At 36.8% G+C, this 20,071-nt stretch overlaps 1 protein-coding gene across 1 annotated transcript in view; it reads right to left on the bottom strand.

Annotated features, from left to right (window-relative positions):
- Positions 1 to 3,700: 3,700 nt before the first annotated feature.
- HERPUD2 (HERPUD family member 2) overlaps positions 3,701 to 20,071 on the bottom strand; it is a 48,127-nt gene continuing 31,756 nt past the window's right edge. Inside the window, exons 6-9 of the mRNA XM_082472026.1 lie at positions 8,737 to 8,859; positions 5,842 to 6,165; positions 5,016 to 5,133; positions 3,701 to 4,558 (exon numbers count right to left, since the gene is read on the bottom strand). Of these exons, the coding sequence (XP_082328152.1) occupies positions 4,397 to 4,558; positions 5,016 to 5,133; positions 5,842 to 6,165; positions 8,737 to 8,859 (727 nt within the window). The 3' untranslated portion in view covers positions 3,701 to 4,396. The remainder of the gene's footprint in view (positions 4,559 to 5,015; positions 5,134 to 5,841; positions 6,166 to 8,736; positions 8,860 to 20,071) is intronic.

A 20,071-nucleotide genomic window follows, 5' to 3' on the forward strand; every position in this document is an offset into this window, starting at 1 on the left:
TTCCCAGGTTGCAGTGAGAGCGTGTGATGCCACGTGGGGAGGTGAGTCAGCCAACCACACTGGGGCTCCCAGGAAAGCTTGGTAGTTGGGAATACCACATTCCAGAGCCTGGTGGAGTTTTGCAGATCCATCAACACAATTCCAGATACAACAGGTCTTAAGGTCTGATTTACACCAAACTTACAGAAAGCTGACATACAAATCAGCACACCTCAGTCTTTTCTCAGTGAAGTAAAAACTGCCATGGGGCTCCAAAACTAATGAAACTCCAAATGTGGCCTCTTCTCCCTTAATTTGAAAAGCCAAATTTCAACAGTGATGATGGAGCCAGAGCCAGAGAAACTAGTTAGAATAATGATGGGTGGTAGCATCAAACTATAGTGAAAATATCTCCAATTCTTCAGCCCTCAGATCATTCTTTTCTTTTACCCAGCTAACAAAATCAAACCGTCTCACCCATACTGCTTGACTGTAGAAAGTCTAGTCTTTATTGTGATGTGTAAGAAATAGGAAAAGTCCTGGGAAGTATTTATGTCCCATCCTGGTTGTTGCTAGTCACCATTTAGCCTAGAGACCAGTGTCTGGGCTTCTGTGCTGCTCTTTTGCCATCTGGAAACCATCTCCAAGCTACCACTGCCCTCTAGGCACCATCTGGCCCCAGCATGGACACAGCTCCTCCCTTAACATCTAAACACAGCTGACACTGGGCTGTAGTTTCTGACAAAGACTTAATGAAAGTAAGACTAACATGAGGGAATTAACAATGTAGGGAAAATAATTAAAATTGAGTAACACATTCCACTGTTCTTAGAACCTTTAGCCACAGCCCTACAGAGGGGGAGTCTATGAGCAGCATCGTTTTCCTTAGGCTCCAACCTACAATTAGGATGCAGAGACCTGCTCATTTCCTTCAGATGGGTGTCCCCCACAATAATGCTCCCCTCTATGAATTCTATGGCTCCAATTCTCCCGTCCAACTCCCAACAGAAGAAAGGAGACTGATCAATCTCATAATTATCTTTGCATTCTTACTCTACTCGCCTGCTCTATTTTAGCATGTGACCTATGGAACACTTCTTCCAGCTTTGACAGTTTATTTATTTAGTTCCCAGGTTAAAATCCAGACCTCCCTCTGGATGCAATGATTGCATCAGCCCTGAGACAAGCCATCCCTAACTATGGACCCAAACAGTGTACAAATATACCATAGCTCACCCTGTTGAACATCTGTCAGTCCTAATTTTTTCCTGTTATAAACAATGCAATGAAAATCTTAAAAGGTGGGTTTCCCTGGTGGTGCAGTGGTTAAGAATCTGCCTGCCAATGCAGGGGACATGGGTTCAAGCCCTGGTTCGGGAAGACCCCACATGCCACGGAGCAACTAAGTCAGCGTACCACAACTACTGAGCCTGCGCTCTAGGGCCCGCGAGCCACAACTACTGAAGCCTGTGCTCCTAGAGCCTGTGCTCCGCAACAAGAGAAGCCACTGCAATGAGAAGACCGTGCACTGCAACGAAGAGCAGCCCCTGCTCGCCAAAACTAGAGAAAGCCTGTGAGCAGCGACAAAGACCCAACGCAGCCAAAAATAAATAAATAAAAATAAATTTATAAAAAAAAAAAAAAAAAGAAAATCTTAAAAGCTAAATCACACATGCATGATACCCTTCCAAACCTTTTCTGATTCAAAGGGTGTGCACATTTTCAATCACTCATGCAGTACTGAACTAACTACTGGGCACTCTTCTGGTATGGGGGATACACTAATGAGCATATATTCACTCCCCAACCTTTTAGCTCTCATGTTTTGTAGGACAAATAAGGAAATAAATGTAAACTACCAACAGTGCTAAGTGCAAAGGCCATTAGCTAAGAGCTGATGATTAGTAAGCGGTCACAAGGCAAAGAAGGATGGGACTGTGTTCCAAACAAAAAGAACTGTCATTTTAAATGTCCTGGGGCTGGAAGGAGAGTGCCGGAATTGGAAAGCCAGCCTGGCTAGAACAGAGGTATTAAGGAGAAACACAGATTGAGAGGTTGCAAGGACTCAACCTTTCAGGATGTAGTAAAGCCATTTTTAGGAGTCTGATTTTATTCTACGACCAACAGGATAACACAGCAATTCTGTGCACATTTTGAAAATCTGATACTTGCTGGAAAGGCTATATAGTATTTTACATTCCTCTGTACCTTTACCAACACTGAGTATTATTATCTTACCAATTTGTTAGTCTTAACTTGTCCACATTACTTTTTTTTTTCATGTTTATTGCCCATGTTTGTATCTGTTATGGACTTAATGCTTGTGTCCCCCCAAAATTCATATGTTGAAATCTTAACAGCCAATTAGGAGGTGAAGCTTTGGGAGATAATTAGGGCATAAGGGCAGACCCCTCGTGAACAGAGCTGGAGCCCTTGTAAAAAGTGACAGCAGAGAGCTTGCTTCGACTCTCTGCCATGGAGGACACGTGAAGACAGCCACCTACAAGCCAGGAAGGCCTTCACCAGATACTGAATCTGCCAGCACCTTGGTCCTGGACTTCTCAGCCTCCAGAACTGTGGAAAATAAATGCTTGTGGTTTAAGCCCCCAGCCTGCAGTAATTTAGCATAGCAGCCCAAGCTGACTAAGAGATTGCCCTTGCCCATTTCCTACTGGGATTTTGTCTTTTTTTTAAGCTAAATTTAAGACTTGCTTATTACCGTTTTAATATTTTTTTCCTGTTTGCCTTTTAATTATATGTCAAAACATTATATACATAAGCAACCTTTTCTTTTAGGGATTCTGTCATAAAGGTATTTTTCTCCTCCCAATATTAATAAGTATTCATCTATATTTTTTATTAGTAATTTCATGGTTGAACTGCTCGTATTCAATCATGATGTTTCGACTGACATCTATAAACAGAAACCTAATTTTACTTTTCAAAGGGTAACCAGTTACCCTTGAAATGTCACCTTTAACACTGGAAGTAAAAAACTTGGAGAGGGCTTCCCTGGTGGCGCAGTGGTTGAGAATCTGCCTGCCAATGCAGGGGACACGGGTTCAAGCCCTGGTCTGGGAAGATCCCACACGCCGCGGAGCAACTAGGCCCGTGAGCCACAACTACTGAGCCTGCGCGTCTGGAGCCTGTGCTCCGCAACAAGAGAGGCCGCGATAGTGAGAGGCCCACGCACCGCGATGAAGAGTGGCCCCCGCTTGCCACAACTAGAGAAAGCCCTCGCACAGAAACGAAGACCCAACACAGCCAAAAATATATAAATTAATTAACTTTAAAAAAAAGTTAAAAAAAAAAAAACTTACTTAGAGAATAATTCATGGAGTCTTCTTAATTTTATATTTTGTTCTATTATCTAATCATATATTACTGTACCAGTACCATATATTACTTTATAATACATATCATGTGAGATAAAAGTTCTTCCATAGTAAGCTGTCCTATCCTCACTTATTCAATTTTAATTAGCTACCCTATAAGAAACTTACTCATTTTTTAAGAAATATTGAATTGACTTTCACAGGGATTTTTAAGTAAACTAATGAGGTTTCAGACTACCTGAGAACTAGAAGATATCCATCTGGAATGGAAAGAGGTGAAAATGACCTTGAAGACTTTAGCAACCCCAAAACTACTGAAATTTACATAGATTTTGCATGTAATGGGTACATTATGGAAGAGTTTGAATAAATATCCCATAAGACAGTTTACCATAATTGACCTTTTATTTTAAAAAATTACAGGGAGCAATTTCCAGAATCTTATTTTATAAAAGTACTGCCTATATCAAACATTTTATATCACTATTAATTCCATTGAAGAGCTGCCTTTTTTTTTAAGGTACTAATTCCAATCGATGGGATATGCCCTTAAAATAGAAAGTTTCCATTTATTCAAATGTCAAAATTAAGATTATTGAGAAGTTTATTGCTTTATGGCTGGGCAAGATGCTACTAGCACATTTTAGGTAAATAATATTCTTTGTTAAAAACTATGAGGTCATTCTGTTTAAAACTTTCAGGATAATTCACAGAAAATAGATATATGTATTCAAATTATACATTGAAGGGCTGAGATATTAGCTAGACATTTATATGTGAAGCAGCTCTTTAAAGAAGACACACAAACAGGTCTGTCTTGGTATAATATACATAATTGAAATTAATAAAACCTGGAAGACCAATATTATTATGCTATGTTAAGATCTTAAAACAAAAATCACACATTTAGTAGTCCATTTGTGCTTAAAATATTCATATGCATGAGAAGCTTAAAGAAAAAAAAAAACACCTCTATACATGATGATGAAAAGAAAGTAATAAATTTTTTTGAAATTGCACTGTTATTTAAAACACTTTCCTAAGTTCAGACCCTCCTTTGCAACTGGCACAGTTTTTCAGGTCTAATTGGCAACCTGGGGAGGCCCCTCTGGTATTAGTGAAGTAAAGAAGGTGGTGATAAAAGACCAAGCTGATGCCATTAATCCAGGCCTTTGAATTGCACTGGCATCTTCACCTGCATCTTCTCCACTCTCATCTTCAAGCCCATCATCCATAAGACGCTCCTTTCAAACAAAAGAAGAAACATATTCCTAAGTGATCTGAACAGCTACCATTAACTCATGACAGAAAAGGAGAGAGTTAAATTCTTCCCAAAGAAGGAATATGAGCATATAATAAGGAAGTGGAACTTCATGGTCATTAGAAATCTTCATTAAATCCAAAATTGATAAATTCCTCATTCAAGTTCAAAGGGATAACTGCCAATTTAATACAATAAATTCTCACTGTGTGCATAATTTTCTTTTTAGACTATTTTTGGGAAGAATGATATTAGTTCTTTCCACTTAATTCTAATATATGACTGACAGTATTATAAGTTCTCCTAGATGAAACCACACATTTACATGTTAACTTTTCTTCAATACTATGGAATACCCCAAGAGTCTCTTATTATGTTGGTCTCATACAGTACTGAAGAAACATCTATATTTAAAGTATACGAAAACCTCATTCGCATACCATTTCTTCAAGTTCTAGATTGTTTGCATTCTGCGCATCATTGTTGACTTCGGCATTATTGTTGGGAGCCTGTTGCTGACCTCCTTCTTGCCTAAAAGGAAACCATCCAGCTTGGTGTCTGCTCAGTAAAATAAAGAGAAAAGAAAATAAGTCACAACTGTTTTTATTTGTAACACTATCAAACATTAGTGTCCTACAAGAGAAAAATGATTAGAACTATGATAAATGAAAAGACCAAATCTCCTACTTCAGGCCAAGAACTACCCCTCTCAAAACAATGACAGGAAAACAGGAATCAATTTAAGTCTAAAGTCTATCATGAGCTTAACTGACTCTATGCTAGATATTAAGACATATCAGGAGTCATAAAATCATTTTTTGGTATTTTTCAAAATGAAATTCAACTAGATATTTGTTTGCCTCTTGGGAAAAAGGGGGGGGCAAGGGACAGTTAGTCTGCTTATGAAAAGAAATCTGACCTATACCTATAGGACTTAACTATTGATAAATATAATTAATTAAAAAGCATATCCTCTGCAAGACTGCATCATACACACCTCAAATTCTAAATAATTGATAGAGCATGTCTAACTGAACTAACAATTTTTATAAAAGACAGTAAAGGAAAAAATCTGCTTCTAGACAATTCTGATAAACGTTCTTACGTAACATAACCTGCTTTGCTTTTGATGCCAGATATCTGAAGGCCAACATTCATATTCCTTCACTCAACATTCACAACAGACTACCACATGCCAGACTCCGTGTTGAACAGTTTTAGAAAGTAATTAAAAGAAACCACAAAAAGTGAATGAACATCACTCACAAATAAACCAGTAGCATGGCTCCCATTACCATGATAAACCGACTAAAAGAAGAATAGAAGTACACAATGCTAAGGAGAATTGCAGCTCGTGAGAACGTGTACATCCAGTCTAGCCAGTCTCGATTGAAGTCTTCTTCGTTTAGCACTGGACCTCCCTGTGCATTCATTTGAACATTCTCATTCATGGGTCGATTTTCTTGGGCCGCTAGGTTTGGAGCTGGCGGGGGTTCTTCTCCGGGAACGTGTGCCAGATTTAGAGGCTGTGAAGCAGCAGGCTGGGCTGGGTTGGCATTTGATGTGGCCTGAGCTGAAACTGCAGCTTGACTGAAATATTCACCAAAATAAATATTAAAAAGAAAAAAACATTTATATACTATATCTTTCAAAACTTCCTGGGAAGTCATATGTATTTGTCATAAACCTAATATGGAATATCACAACTCCCGCACCTCATTTCCTAGGTAAGCATAATTTCCAGTGGAAAAGTGGAGCCAACATGGACGGCAGGAGTAGCTCAGGAAAGGATGATCTCCCAGCCTGGTAGTCTAGGTTAGCAGGGAGAGGTGGAAGAGATCAGAACAGCCATGTGATCACTACTGTTTCTCTCTTTCACTAAATTATAAGGTAATGACCAGATCTTTTCCCAGAACTTTTCACTAACGGCCTCTTTTGCTCTTCTACAGACAATAAATGACCCCCACACCCACCACCTGTTCCTTAGACCCATGTTTTGAAAGATTTGTCTAAAAAAGTACATTAATCATTACCCTGTGTGTCCACTCTCAGTGATAAATGATTTGTATTAGTATTTTAAAATATTAACAAGATCCCAGGTAACAATCCCTCAACCCCAATCCTGACTTTTGGGAACTCCATCTGGAGAACACTGGTGTAGGTCCTTGTCAAGTTATGAAGAACTGTGGTCCTGAAGTTTGCTTATAATTTGATTGCTTAAAAGTCAGAATAAATGTTCCTGTAAAAGACTCCCGGTAAAATGATAATATATCTGAAATTTGCTTTAAATTATTTAGCAAAGGGGGGAAAGTTGTAGAACCAGACTGTCATGAATTGATAAATGTTGGAAAGCTGGGTGATGAGAACACAGGGATTCATTTCACTCTTCTATCTTTTTATATGTTGAAATTTTTCTACAATAAAGTTTTAAAATCAAGATAGCAAAATAAAATAAAATAGAAGTTTTCCAGGCTACAAAAGCCTATTTAAGCCAGTTATCTAATACATTGTATATGTAGAGGGTTCTTTCATTTCCAAAACACTTCCTATCTCATGGACATTCTGATTCATAGGTGAGTTATTTCATTAAATGTGAAAACTTGAGGCTCAGAAGTTAAATGATGTACATAAGATTATATGATTCAGTAGCAAACTACGATAAGCCCCACTTATCTTACACAGTTCTTTTGAGGTTATAAACAAGACAAGGGGTGTAAAGCATCTAGTGGAGTACTAAGGACAAAGCAGTCACTCAAATGATAACCATTACTATGGCGACAGGTAAGGTATAAAGAGCCTTCCTGGAGCCAAGGGGTTATACAGGAGAGCATTAGGATATGAAGTTAATAAAGCAGGTTAGCTTCATGGGGTAAGGTCTAGAGGAAGGATAAGGATACAGACTTCACACTGTAGGCAAGAAAGCCATCAGATGTTTTAGGGGATGGAGAATGACAGACTCAATTATGTGTTACGCAAATTAACCTGGCAGTAGTACAATGAAATACAGTAAAGAGCCTAAAAGGAGAAACAGCGATTGCAGTAAAGTGGGTCTAATATTAGAAAAGATCTGCACAAAATATTGGAAGTAAGATATAGGGAAGGACAGAAACTAGAAACAACATACTAACTCATCTTGGTAAGTTGTTGGATTCAGGGATAACAGAAGCCAGAATCAAAGCTGACTAAGGTTAAGAGCTTGGAGGATGATTAAGAAGAGACAGTATCACTGGCAAGGAAGTCAAGAAGGAGAATGCACTTAAGAGGATGGTGCAGTTAAATTTCAGACATACTGCATTTAAGGGAAAGGCAAATTTCTCTATGGAAATCTCCAACAATTAAGTGGAGACACAAGAGGAGGCACAGGAGATGAAGAACGGGAGTCACCACAGAGAGCTAACAACTAAGGCCACGGAAAAAGGAAATCCAAGATGACTGGCCCAGGACTGACTCCTATCTTCCCTACCAGACTGAGTATCACAAGGCACATGGTAGGTATACAAATACCTAACTGAACAAGAAATGTTACCATTTAGAAAAAGGGAAAAAACAAAGGACACAAAATGAGTGATCAGAAGAGAAAAAGAATGAAGAGGATGACAGAATCACAGAAACAAGGACAGGAGAACATTAAAGAGAAGCTAGAAATTTTAAATGAACACACAGGAAGTCCAGAAGAAAGAAAACCGAGAAACTGTATTTGGTACTAAGATTGTTCCAGGCTGATCAGAAGCAAGACTTACTAAAATACCAACAGTCCAGAAAGCATATTAGCCACAACTGAGCCTACATCAATATGAGCCTCCCTGACATATGATTCTTTCTATTCCCTTTTTTATTCGACATCCTACCTTCACGTAGATTTGCTGCCTTCCAGTGAAACTTTCCTAAGTTTTCTCCTCTTAAATAGATAAAATGTTCTATTAAAGAAAGCACCTGAATACTGCTAAATATAATTAGGGGAGAGAGAGAGAAGCAGAGAATAGGTTTAGTTGATGTGAACAGGATGTGAACCCTTTTTCCTTTAGCCAAATACTTTAAAATAATTTTTAAAAACCAATGAAACACATCAGTAAATGAAATCCCAAATCAACTTACTTAGAATCAAAAAGAAAATAAAGCAAATAACACAATGAGTAAAAAAATAAACTCAAATTAACTTACTATTGCATATAATACTGATGCGCATACATCTGTTGCCACCATAGCATCTGCAGTGGGCTGAAAGCGGGATACACTGGGAATCCAGCCGGAACAGCCTGCCCAGGAAGCTGGTTGTCTACATTTCTGAAATAGAGTAATAAAGAAATGCCTTTTAATGCTCCAGAAGAAGTTGAAAGCATTTCTCTACATTTTTATTTCTGAACTACAAGTAATCCATTGACAAAACGTATTAAATCTTAATGAAAAATACTTATTTTCAGCATTCCTCAAGTAAGACATTATAGCTTATGTAAGATGACCCTGACCCCAAGCATACAGAACAAGTAACATCACAGCCCAATTTTAATGGAAAAATAAAGCAAATGTGTGGCCAGATTAAACATCTGCTATCTTCTCATTTCAGCACAGAAGTCAAAAAATACTTTCATTACATTTTTAGTACATTCTTCTTGAGAACCAAAACCCTAAACTTGGGGGAATTAGCAAAAGGATATTTTACATTAGTAATAAAATATTATTTAAAACATAGCACCTATCAACTGTAAAATAAAAAATGAACATTATTAAAATCTGTAAAATATTTTTTAGTTAAATAACCAAGATTAGCAGAACATATTTATACATGCATTCCTAAAGTAGATTAAAATTCTATTAATTCAGTAAAATTTGTGGGTGGTCACATTTAACTTTTCTATGCCTCAGTTTCCTCATCTCTAAAATGGGGCTAATAATAGAATCTTCCTCACAGGGTTGCTAGTCTGTACTCAGTAAATGTTAGCTATTTTTATTTTTACTCTCCCCTACCACTAACTCTGAACATGACTTCAAAGTGTGTAATGTGAGATTTGCAGAAATTCGCATACCTCAAGACAACTACAGGGATAAACATATAAGTAAATGCAGAATTTGTGAATTTTGTAACTCTCCTTTTCTTCACATTACTTGAATTTTATCTTAGCTAATATTAGTTTGATCTATCCAGAGTGAGACAAGAATAATTAACAAATTCATGAACTTTAATTTTATACTCTAAAGACTGTTAACATACAATTAGTAAAAATTGATTATAGAAACCTAATTCAGAAGAGCTTGGGAGGCTAAAACTTATCAACAAACGGTACTGAAGGCCACTTGGTGCTAGATTAAGGCATCAGCTCTCCTGCATGTAACCTGAAATTTCCTCATCCTTGGAGGAATAATAGGAGCCATACAGTGGCTCCCATCCTCAGAAGATCCTCCTGCCTCCTGAATGCAGCCCTCCCCACTACTTCCCAAGCTTTCCCACATACTGAATGAAGAAGGAAAAGCAGAGAATCCTCCATGAGAGTTCCTCCCAGCTCTTGATAAACAAGTCCTGTATAAGAAGAGGAAAAGAACCTTACCCCACCTATACATTTAAAAAGATATCAATTAGTGATCAAATCTGGAGAGAAAGCCATACCACTGGAGCAGAGACGTATTATAAAACATTTATATAAATGTTTTGGCATTTGTATAAATGCTGTTAGCATTTCCCCCAGTGAACTGATGCATCTGAGCAAAATGAAAACTATCTAAATCAAGTATTAGCCACAATATAAGTCTGTATCTAGGTATATATTTAAATTTTCTTAGTATTTCCAACTAAGAAAAAACTCATCCCCCTAAAAGTAGAACTCAACCAATCTCTACCACTAAGAGGAAATATAACCTCACACAAGTCCATTACTTCAACTGTTAAATGTGAAGGCTGGACTTTTGTCACTGTTTTTAAAGGTCAAGGGAAGAAAAGGCCACTAACAATCACTTAGAAAAAATTACTATAGCTTCCCACCTCACCTTCCTGCAGCCAAAAACATAAATGTGATTATTGAAACTATGTTGTCAAGAAAATAAATTAATAAATTCCCCTAGATGCTTCTTCCCTTTCTCACCAATAAGTTAAAAACTACTGGACTGTATAATTGCTAAGGTACATTCCAGGCCCAGGTTGGTATACTACAACTTTCCATTGTGTTAATTATCCTTCAGACAAGATGTTATATATTTGGTACTCTACAGAAAACAAGAAAAAAGAGTTTATTTGATATGAAATTATAAAGTTACTGTTAAAGCACATAATAATAGAGTAGTGAAACATAGTACATAAGAATTTAATATATTCTAGAGGATGCATCATTAAATAACACAATAGAGAATTATTATTTGGAGCTGGTTAAAGTGATGACCAAATTGGTGGTTGGGGGAAGGGAGTTTAAAGGTTCACCTCATTCCATATTCAAATGAGTTTCAAGTAGTTTCAAATGAGTTTCAAGTAGACTAAAATAAAGTATTGAGTTAAACCACAGAAAATCTAGATGCAATTAGAATGGACTATTTACCAAAACTATGGAAGGAGGAAGACTTTCCTAACTTATAAGCAATAGAAGAAAGCACAAAAAAGATAACGTATTTGACAACATAAAATTTAAAGATACTGAGCTTAGAAAAAAACGTTTGCAATAAATATTAGTTAGTATCTTTTCTAAATAAAGAACTCATAGAAATGGAAATAATCATTAGGACACCAAATAAATGCAAATAAAATAAAGATAGGGATTTTTTATCTGCCAATATCCAGTGTTGGCAAGGGGTACAAGTGAAACCCAACTCTTTCATCGCCAGGAGGATAAACTGGAATAAGGCTTTAAAAAACAATTTCATAAAATTAAATACCTTTAAAAATGTTCACTTATACTCAACTGCCCAAGTAATTCTGCTCCTGAGAATTAGCTTGAAGAAATATGAAATATGGAAAAAATTTTCACATGTCTGCCCTTTTAAGCCTTTGTACGTACTCATCCCTCTTAGGAACCACACACTCAACCTACTCCCACTCCCAGCCTCCTTTCCCCTAATAACAGAGAGAAACTGAAAACAAGGACAGTAGCTTATGATTAAAAAGAGAGAACCTTATCATAGCACTTATCAGCATGCTGAAATCACCTGGTTTTTTTTTTTGTTTTTTGTTTTAAATTTATTTATTTTTGGCTGTGTTGGGTCTTCATTTCTGTGCGAGGGCTTTCTCCAGTTGCGGCGAGCGGGGGCCACTCTTCATCACGGTGCGCGGGCCTCTCACTATCACGGCCTCTCTTGTTGCGGAGCACAGGCTCCAGACGCGCAGGCTCAGTAGTTGTGGCTCAAGGGCCTAGTTGCTCCACGGCATGTGGGATCCTCCCAGACCAGGGCCTGAACCCATGTCCCCTGCATTGGCAGGCAGACTCTCAACCACTGTGCCACCAGGGAAGCCTGAAATCACCTGTTTTTAATTCCAGTCCTATGAAGGCATTTATTCTCTGATCTATCTACTTTGACCTACTTCTACTTCTAGGAGTCTATCCTAAATATAAATGGCAAAAATCTGAAATGATATACGCACAAAGCTATTCATTACAACACTATTTGTAACAGTAAAGACGGAAAATAACTCAAATATTCATCAACAGGAGAGTGGATTTCACAATTTATGCAGTCAGTGAATTGGTATGCAGATGTAAAAAGGAATGAAAATCTCCATATCCTCCCACAGAATGACCTCCTGTATATTGTCATGTGATATTTTGTTAAAAAGCAAGGTGCAGATTATGTATAATATGCTATCTTTCATGTTAGAATGAAAAGGATATATTTATATGTATGTATATACATTGTGTGTATGTGTGTGTATACACACTTTCTTAAATTTTCACTATGAAACAGTGGAAGGATAAACCAAAACCAAAAAGTCATAAAAGTAGTTACGTATTATGGGGAGAGAGAGAACAGGAAAAGGGAATAAAATGAAAGCAGGGCTCTTAATGTATCTTGTTTTATAGATTTGAGACTGGAACCATAGAAATGTTTTATGCAATTAAGAAAAAAGCTAAATCAAAAAGAAAAAATAACAAGACATAAAAAAAATTCAAAGAAACTGAAACAAATGAACTCGTGTATCAAGTCTGCAGCATACCACACAGAGAAGATTTATTCTACTGACTTCAAAACATAGCATTTTAACTGTAATAGGATAAATTCTAAAGACAAAAAAGAACCATACTTGGGGGAAGGGAAACACTCAACTCCAGTCCCCTCCGCCCATCCTGTCCCACCTAAGGGGAAGGAATACTGAGAAGCACCAAGTAGGTTAGGCTCTGATAAACCCTAGCACGTGATGTTCTGGTAAAATCGTTTCTCCTGAGGGCAGACCTTGTTAAGAAGAACAGAATGGTCTGGTGTTATTTCAAAATCATTTTCTTTTCTCCTCTGCTTGCTAGAAACACGAAGGAATTCCTCTCTGGTATTTACTGTGAGGACCTGGTCAAGCTCCTAGAAGCAAAACTGACAAACGTGTGGAGGCCCACATATGACTGGGTCCCTCTGGAGTTTTTAACCCCAGAGTCGTCCATATTGACCCTCCAGCTCAGTTTACTGTAACTGTAATTCATCAATTACAATTCAGGTTTTCCTACCCCAGCACTGGTTCCCATGGAGGTTTCTCCTCATGGATTTCTGCTTCATTAAGTTGTGATTCTCTGTATATGTCTGTCTGTCTCTCCAATTTGAGGGGCAGCAGTCTGCCCTATGACCTCAGTTCTCTGACAGACCTAAGAAGAGTTACTGGTTTTTCAGTTTGTTCAGCTTTTTATTTGTTGTCAGCATAGAGTGGCAACTTCTAAGCCATAGTTATTTGTTTTTCCTACCTAAGTATACCTTCTTTATCAACTCAGTCCCTGTTTCCTATGGTAAAGTGATAAACAGATTTGTTTGTTTTTTAAAGTAAAGTGATGCACAACAATAAAGATGAAAATCACTCTCAAAAAAAAAAAAAGAACCATGAAAATTTTAATCTATGAATACTATCTGTCATCAGGATTCCCTGGGAATGGGATCAAGATGAGCCTGGGAAGTCTAGTCAAGCATGAATCTAGGACACTATCCAAAAATTACTAAAATAATGCAAAAGGACACAGTAGAAAATTGAACAGGCTCCCACAGGCCAAAGATGAATCAAGAGTATCAAAGAGTATCAAGATGAATGACTACCTTCTTTCAGTAGATAGTCTGTAGACCAAACACAAACATATTAAAAGCCTTAAGTTCAGGGACTTCCCTGGCGGTCCAGTGGTTAAGACTCCCCCTTCCAATGTGGGGGGATGTGGGTTTGATCCCTGGTCAGGGAGCTAGGATTCTGCATGCCTCGGGGCCAAAGGGCAAGGCATAGAAAAGAAGCAATATTGTAACAAATTCAATAAAGACTTTAAAAATGGTCCACATCAAAAAAAATTCTTAAAAAAATAAAAGTCTTAAGTTCACATTGACACTCTAAAAAAACAAAAACAAAAAAACCTCATTCATCACCTTTCATGGTTACTAGGGAAACAACTACTACTCCGAAAACTGATAAAGAACCCAGCATTTATCAGACCTTTCTTGAATGGATTGTATTTTAGGATAACAAAATGATGAGAGAAAGTGTGTTATACAAGAAGCATAGCTAATAAACAGAAGAGAAATGATAGGATTAGGAAATTACCATTTTGTAACAATTAATGAAATAATGGATCTAGTCAGTGATTATCAGTGACTACTAAAAGGCTGACAAGGAACTGTACGATGGAGGATCAGGCTGGCAACACCTGTGCCCACTGTTCCACTTTAACATGACTAGAGGTAATAAGACAGCCAAACTTTAGGTGCCTCCTGAAGCGAGGCAAGGACACAGCACTACCTAAAAAAATTCCTTTGAAAAAAAATAAGCGGAAGGGAGGGAGGGAGGGAGGACACTTAAGAGAATGTACACATATTAAAAACATGAAATCAGTATTTCTCTTTTCCATTTCCACACACTGTCATCTTTCATTCTATAACTGATCTTGTCAGCCAAATAATTAAACATTACTATTTACAATGCTTATAATTTTATAGTGTGTGGAATCAGGTTTGCCTTTGGCCGCATTATACAGAGAACACAACCTATGGGAGCTTAATCAGATAGGCTGTTCAAAGAAGACAGTATGTGGAAATGGAAATGAAAAATAATGCTCTCATGTTTTTAATATGTGTGCGTTCTCTTAAGTGTCCTCTAACCAGTCTGTTATAAAAAGTAACTTAAGAATTTTTGCAAATTTTCAGTTATTCCAAAATAATGTTTTTTAATGGCCTAAAGCAGACCACTTAGTCATCAAGTAGATAACAGATCTTTTCCTGGTTTGCTCAAATCTAAAGCAGAGTGATGGAAATTAACAAAGTCTTTAGGTTAAAATTATCCAAATCAGAAGTACTAGCATATAGAGAAAACTGACTTTTCCTTATCTTTGGTAATTTTCTGTTTACATGATAGAAATATATGATATAGCAATCAAATTTCTAGTATTTATCAGTTAAAAACAGCATTTGAAAACATCTACTAATCATGAAATAATTTCATGTATGAAAGTTTTTTAAATGGGACTGGCTGTAAAAGAAGCATGAGGTGTTGCTTCATGATACATGCAATGTTTTTCAATTTTTTCAATGAAATTTTTATTCTTTGATCTATATTTATATGCACATTCCATTTTAGTATTGTATTTAAATACAATTTACTGGGCCTCCCTGGTGGTGCAGTGGTTGAGAATCCGCCTGCCAATGCAGGGAACAAGGGTTCGAGCCCTGGTCCAGGAAGATTCCCACATGCCGCGGAGCAACTAAGCCCGTGCGCCACAACTACTGAGCCTGCACTCTAGAGCCCTCGAGCCACAGCTACTGAGCCCACGTGCCACAACTACTGAAGCCCGCAGGCCTAGAGTCCCTGCTCCGCAACAAGAGAAGCCACCGCAATGAGAAGCCCGTGCACCGCAACGAAGAGGAGCCCCTGCTCGCCGCAACTAGAGAAAGCCCACGCGCAGCAACGAAGACCCAACGCAGCCTAAATAAATAAATAAATAAATAAAATAAATCTATTTAAAAAAAAAATACAATTTACTGTTTCTTACTAAAAATCACAGTAAGATTCAGCTTCTGTCATAAGAAAATCATTTGTAAAATATATTCTGGAGCATCCTCTGTGCCTGTTTCCTTATATAGGTATGAGAACATTTCCTATCCCCTATGGTTGTTAAATTATATATATATATATTAAGCACATCAATGTCTGGTACAAAGTAAGCAAATATTAATAAAATATTGTTATTATCATTGCTAGGGAGGGAAATATAATGATGTGTTCACCAAAATCTGTGCTTTCCTCCTATAGTTTTCCTCCTTGAGTATCTGCTGGGAAGTGTGTCTCCCCAGCTAGGGACTACATTTCCTAGGTCCTCTGGCAATTCATTGAGCTGTGTGGCTAGTTCTTGCTCATGTAATGAGTGACAGTGGAATATATCACTTCTAGGCCAAGGTATTTACAAAGTAGGTGTGTTTCCCTATGCTCCTTTCTCCATTTGCCAAGTACATACAGATGAACAGACGAACTCCAAGATTTTATGAGCCTTTTTTCTAATTTTAATTTTATATTATAGTTGATTAACAATGATGTGTTAGTTACAGGTGTACAGCAAAGTGATTCAGTTATACCCATACAAGTATCCACTCTTTCTCAAATTCTTTTCCCATTTAGGTTATTACAGAATATTGAGCCGAGTTCCCTGTGCTATACAATAGATCCTTCTTGGTTATCTATTTTCAATGTAGTAGTGTGTACATGTCAATCCCAAACTCCCAATCTATCCCTCCCTTTTTTATTTTTTTTATTTTTTATTTTTGGCAGCACAGCTTGCAGGAGAGCTCAGTTACCCGACCAGGGATAGAACCCGGGCCCTGGCAGTGAAAGAACCAAGTCCTACCACTAGACTGCCAGGGAATTCCCTTATGAGTCTTGCAAAGCCATAAAATTGAAAAAACCCTGGGTCTTTGAATCACCAGATGGCGAAAAATCACCTAGATGGGATTAAACACTAGAATCAGACTACTACATGAGTAAGAAGCAAACTTCTATGATGTTAAGATTCTAAGATTTGTTAGTTACATTATTATTTGTTAATCATCTGTCAAAATGTTTTATAAAAGTGAGTTAATAAAATTCACATTTTCCACATAAGCTAAAGTAAAAAAAATAAATAAAAATAAGTTGAACTTTAACTGAATTTAATTGAGCTCTAGATCTAACTACCAGTTTACAGGCAATCTGTGAAAACAAAGGAAAATATTAATGATGCCACAAGGATGTAGTGAGCCGAATCTAGATAGACTAGTATGGGAAATTACATAGAACAGAAAAGGCATAAAGTAAAAAAAGGTAGGGATAGGGATTAGATTAGAAGAGCCTTAAGAAACATCAACCAAATGCAGTAGGTCAATCTCTTTCAATACTGACCCAATCAAAACAACCATAAAAAGACATTCGAGACAATCAGGGAAAATGGATCACGAATTGGATATTAAATGATATTAAAAATGTTTTAATTTTGTTGAGTGTTCTAATGGTATTGTGATTCTTAGTCCATATCTTTCACGTCTGTTACAGATACACAGTATTTACAGATGAAGTGATATGATGTCTAGATTTTACTTTAGAAATACTCCAGCCCAAGAAGAAAAGGAGGAGCAAGGGGGAATGGTTGAAGAATAGTAGTCTACTAATAGTTGCTGAAGCTGGATGTTAGGTAAGTAAGGGTTCCTTATAATAGACATTCATTAGTATGCTTTTTAAAGTTAAGAATTATAAAGGAGAGGAGATGAAAGGAACTGGAAACTTCAACAATCAGGGACAAATTCTTTCATAGAAAACCTGCATGGAATCCCCACTTCGTTTCCAGAATATGCCTTTTCAAGACTCTCCACACTCTCCAACTGTTATTGGAAAAGTAAACTGGTATAACTTTTCTTTTTTATGGCTGAATAGTATTCCATTGTGTAAATATGTACCATAATTTCTCTAGCCATTAATCTATCTATGGACACTTAGGCTGCTTCCTTATCATGGCTATTGTAAATAATGCTGCAGTGAACATGGGGGTACATATATCTCTTCAAATTAAGTATTTTCATTTTCTTCAGATAAATACTCTGAAGTGAAATTGATGGATCATATGGTAGTTCTAGTTTTAATTTTCTGAGGAAACTCCATAATGTCTTCCATAGTGGCTGCACCAATTTACATTCCCAACAACAGTGCACAAGGGTACCCTTTTCTCCACGATCCTGACCAACACTTGTTATTTGTTGTCTTTTTAATAACAGCCATTCTGACAGGTGTGAGGTGGTATCTCATTGTGGTTTTGACTTGCATTGCCCTGATGATTAGTGATGTTGAGCATCTTTTCATGTACCTGCTGGCCATCTGTATGTCTTCTTGGGAAAAAGTCTATTCAGATCCTCTGCCCATTTTTTAATCAGATTGTTTGTGTTTTTGCTATTGTATGAGTTCTTTATATATTTTGGATATTAACCCCTTATCAGAGATATGATTTGCAAATATTTTCTCCCATTCAGTAGGTTGCCTTTTCATTTTGTTGATGATTTCCTTTGCTGTGCAGAAGGTTTTTAGTCTGATGTAATCCCATTTATTTTTCCTTTTGTTGTCAAATCTAAAAAATCATCACCAAGTCCAGTGTCAAGGAGCTTATTTTCTTCTAGGAGTTTTATGGTCTCAAGTCTTACATTCAAGTCAAATTCATTTTGAGGTAACTTTTTTTTTTTTTGGCCATGCCCCGCAGCTTGCAGGATCTTAGTTCCCCGACCAGGGATTGAACCTGTGCTCTCGGCAGTGAAAGCACGGAGTCCTAACCACTGGACTGCCAAGGAATTCCCATTTTGAGTTAATTTTTAAGTATGGTATAAAACAGTAGTCTAGATTCATTCTTTTGCATGTGGCTGTTCAGTATTCCCAACACCATTTATTGAAGAGACTGTCTTTTCCTCATTATATATTATTGCCTCCTTTGTCATAAATTAATTGACTATATATGTATGGGTTTATTTCTGGTTTCTCTATTCTGTTCCACTGATCTATGTGTCTGTTTTTATGCCAATACCATATTGTTTTAATTACTGTTACTTTGTAGTATAGTTTGAAATCAGGGAGTGTGATGCCTTTAGCTTTGCTCTTCTTTCTCAAGATTGCTTTGGCTATTTGAGGTCTTTTGTGGTTCCACACAAACTTTAGGATTGTTTGTTTTATTTCTGTGAAAAATATCATTTAGAATTTTGATAGGGATTGACTGAATCTACAGATTGCTTTGAGTAGTATGGACATTTTAACAACACTAATTCTTCTAATCCATGAGCATGGAATATCTTTCCATTTATTTGTGTCTTCAATTTCTTTCATCATTGTCTTATAGTTTTCAGTGCATGGCTCTTTCACCTCCTTGGCTAAACTTATTGCTAATACAGACTTAAAATGTTGTAGATTTATATTCGATCTGGAAATATGTCCAGGCTACATTATGCTTTTTTAAAAGGTTTATAAAATAAAATAGTATGATATTTCTATTTAAAAAGTATACTTAGAAAATTATTTGGAAGGAAACTACAAAAATGTTAGCAATAGTTATTTCTGGGTGGTGGGTTATAAGCAATTTTTACTATTAAAAAATCAGATAACACAGAAGGGTACAATGAGTAGGTTTTCAGTTTCAGTAATTATAAAACAAGGTTGTTACTATTTCAGGGGGAAAAATTGAGTGTACAAAACAGTGGGTATTCTATAAACCAGTCAGCAGTTTTTGGAGTTAAATAAATATGACAGCACAGCACACTGAGTCCAAAACAGTCAGTCAAGATTTATAAACGTGACATTATAAATGGATAGCCAATGTGGTAATGTGGTGATATACATGTACTGTTTGGTCTTCTCATGTTTCCTCAAGATCTTGATGGGCAAATAATCACCTGCATTAGAGCTTCTTAAAAAGAGAGGTTCCCAGAATGCTGTTAAGTTGGCAGATTCCTAACCACTACCCTAAACCTAGTGATTCAAAAACTCAGGGAGTAGGGATCAGAATTTAGCAATTTTAACAAGTTCACTAAAGATTGAGAGTACTAACCTACATGGTGGAAAACACATGTGACTAGTTAAACATAAGCTGTACTGAAGTCTAAAAAAGGTGTGCAGAGATTATATTTTGTTGGTGAATTCTTCAAGGTCACTAAATTACTGCTCTTGTACATTTAAGGCTAAGGCTATATTCAATAAAATTTACTTAAAGACAGATGTAAAGTATTCATTAGTAAAAAATTACAACTATAAGATGAAATTAAATCACGTTCATTGTTGAACTGAATAACTTATTTACTGAACTTTCCCTTAAATTGTTTTGTAAATCACAAAGTGCTCTTTCCAAATATAGATTCATTT

This window comes from Balaenoptera physalus, assembly GCF_965194825.1.
Source record: "Balaenoptera physalus genome assembly, chromosome: 8".
NCBI classification, from domain to species: domain Eukaryota; kingdom Metazoa; phylum Chordata; class Mammalia; order Artiodactyla; family Balaenopteridae; genus Balaenoptera; species Balaenoptera physalus.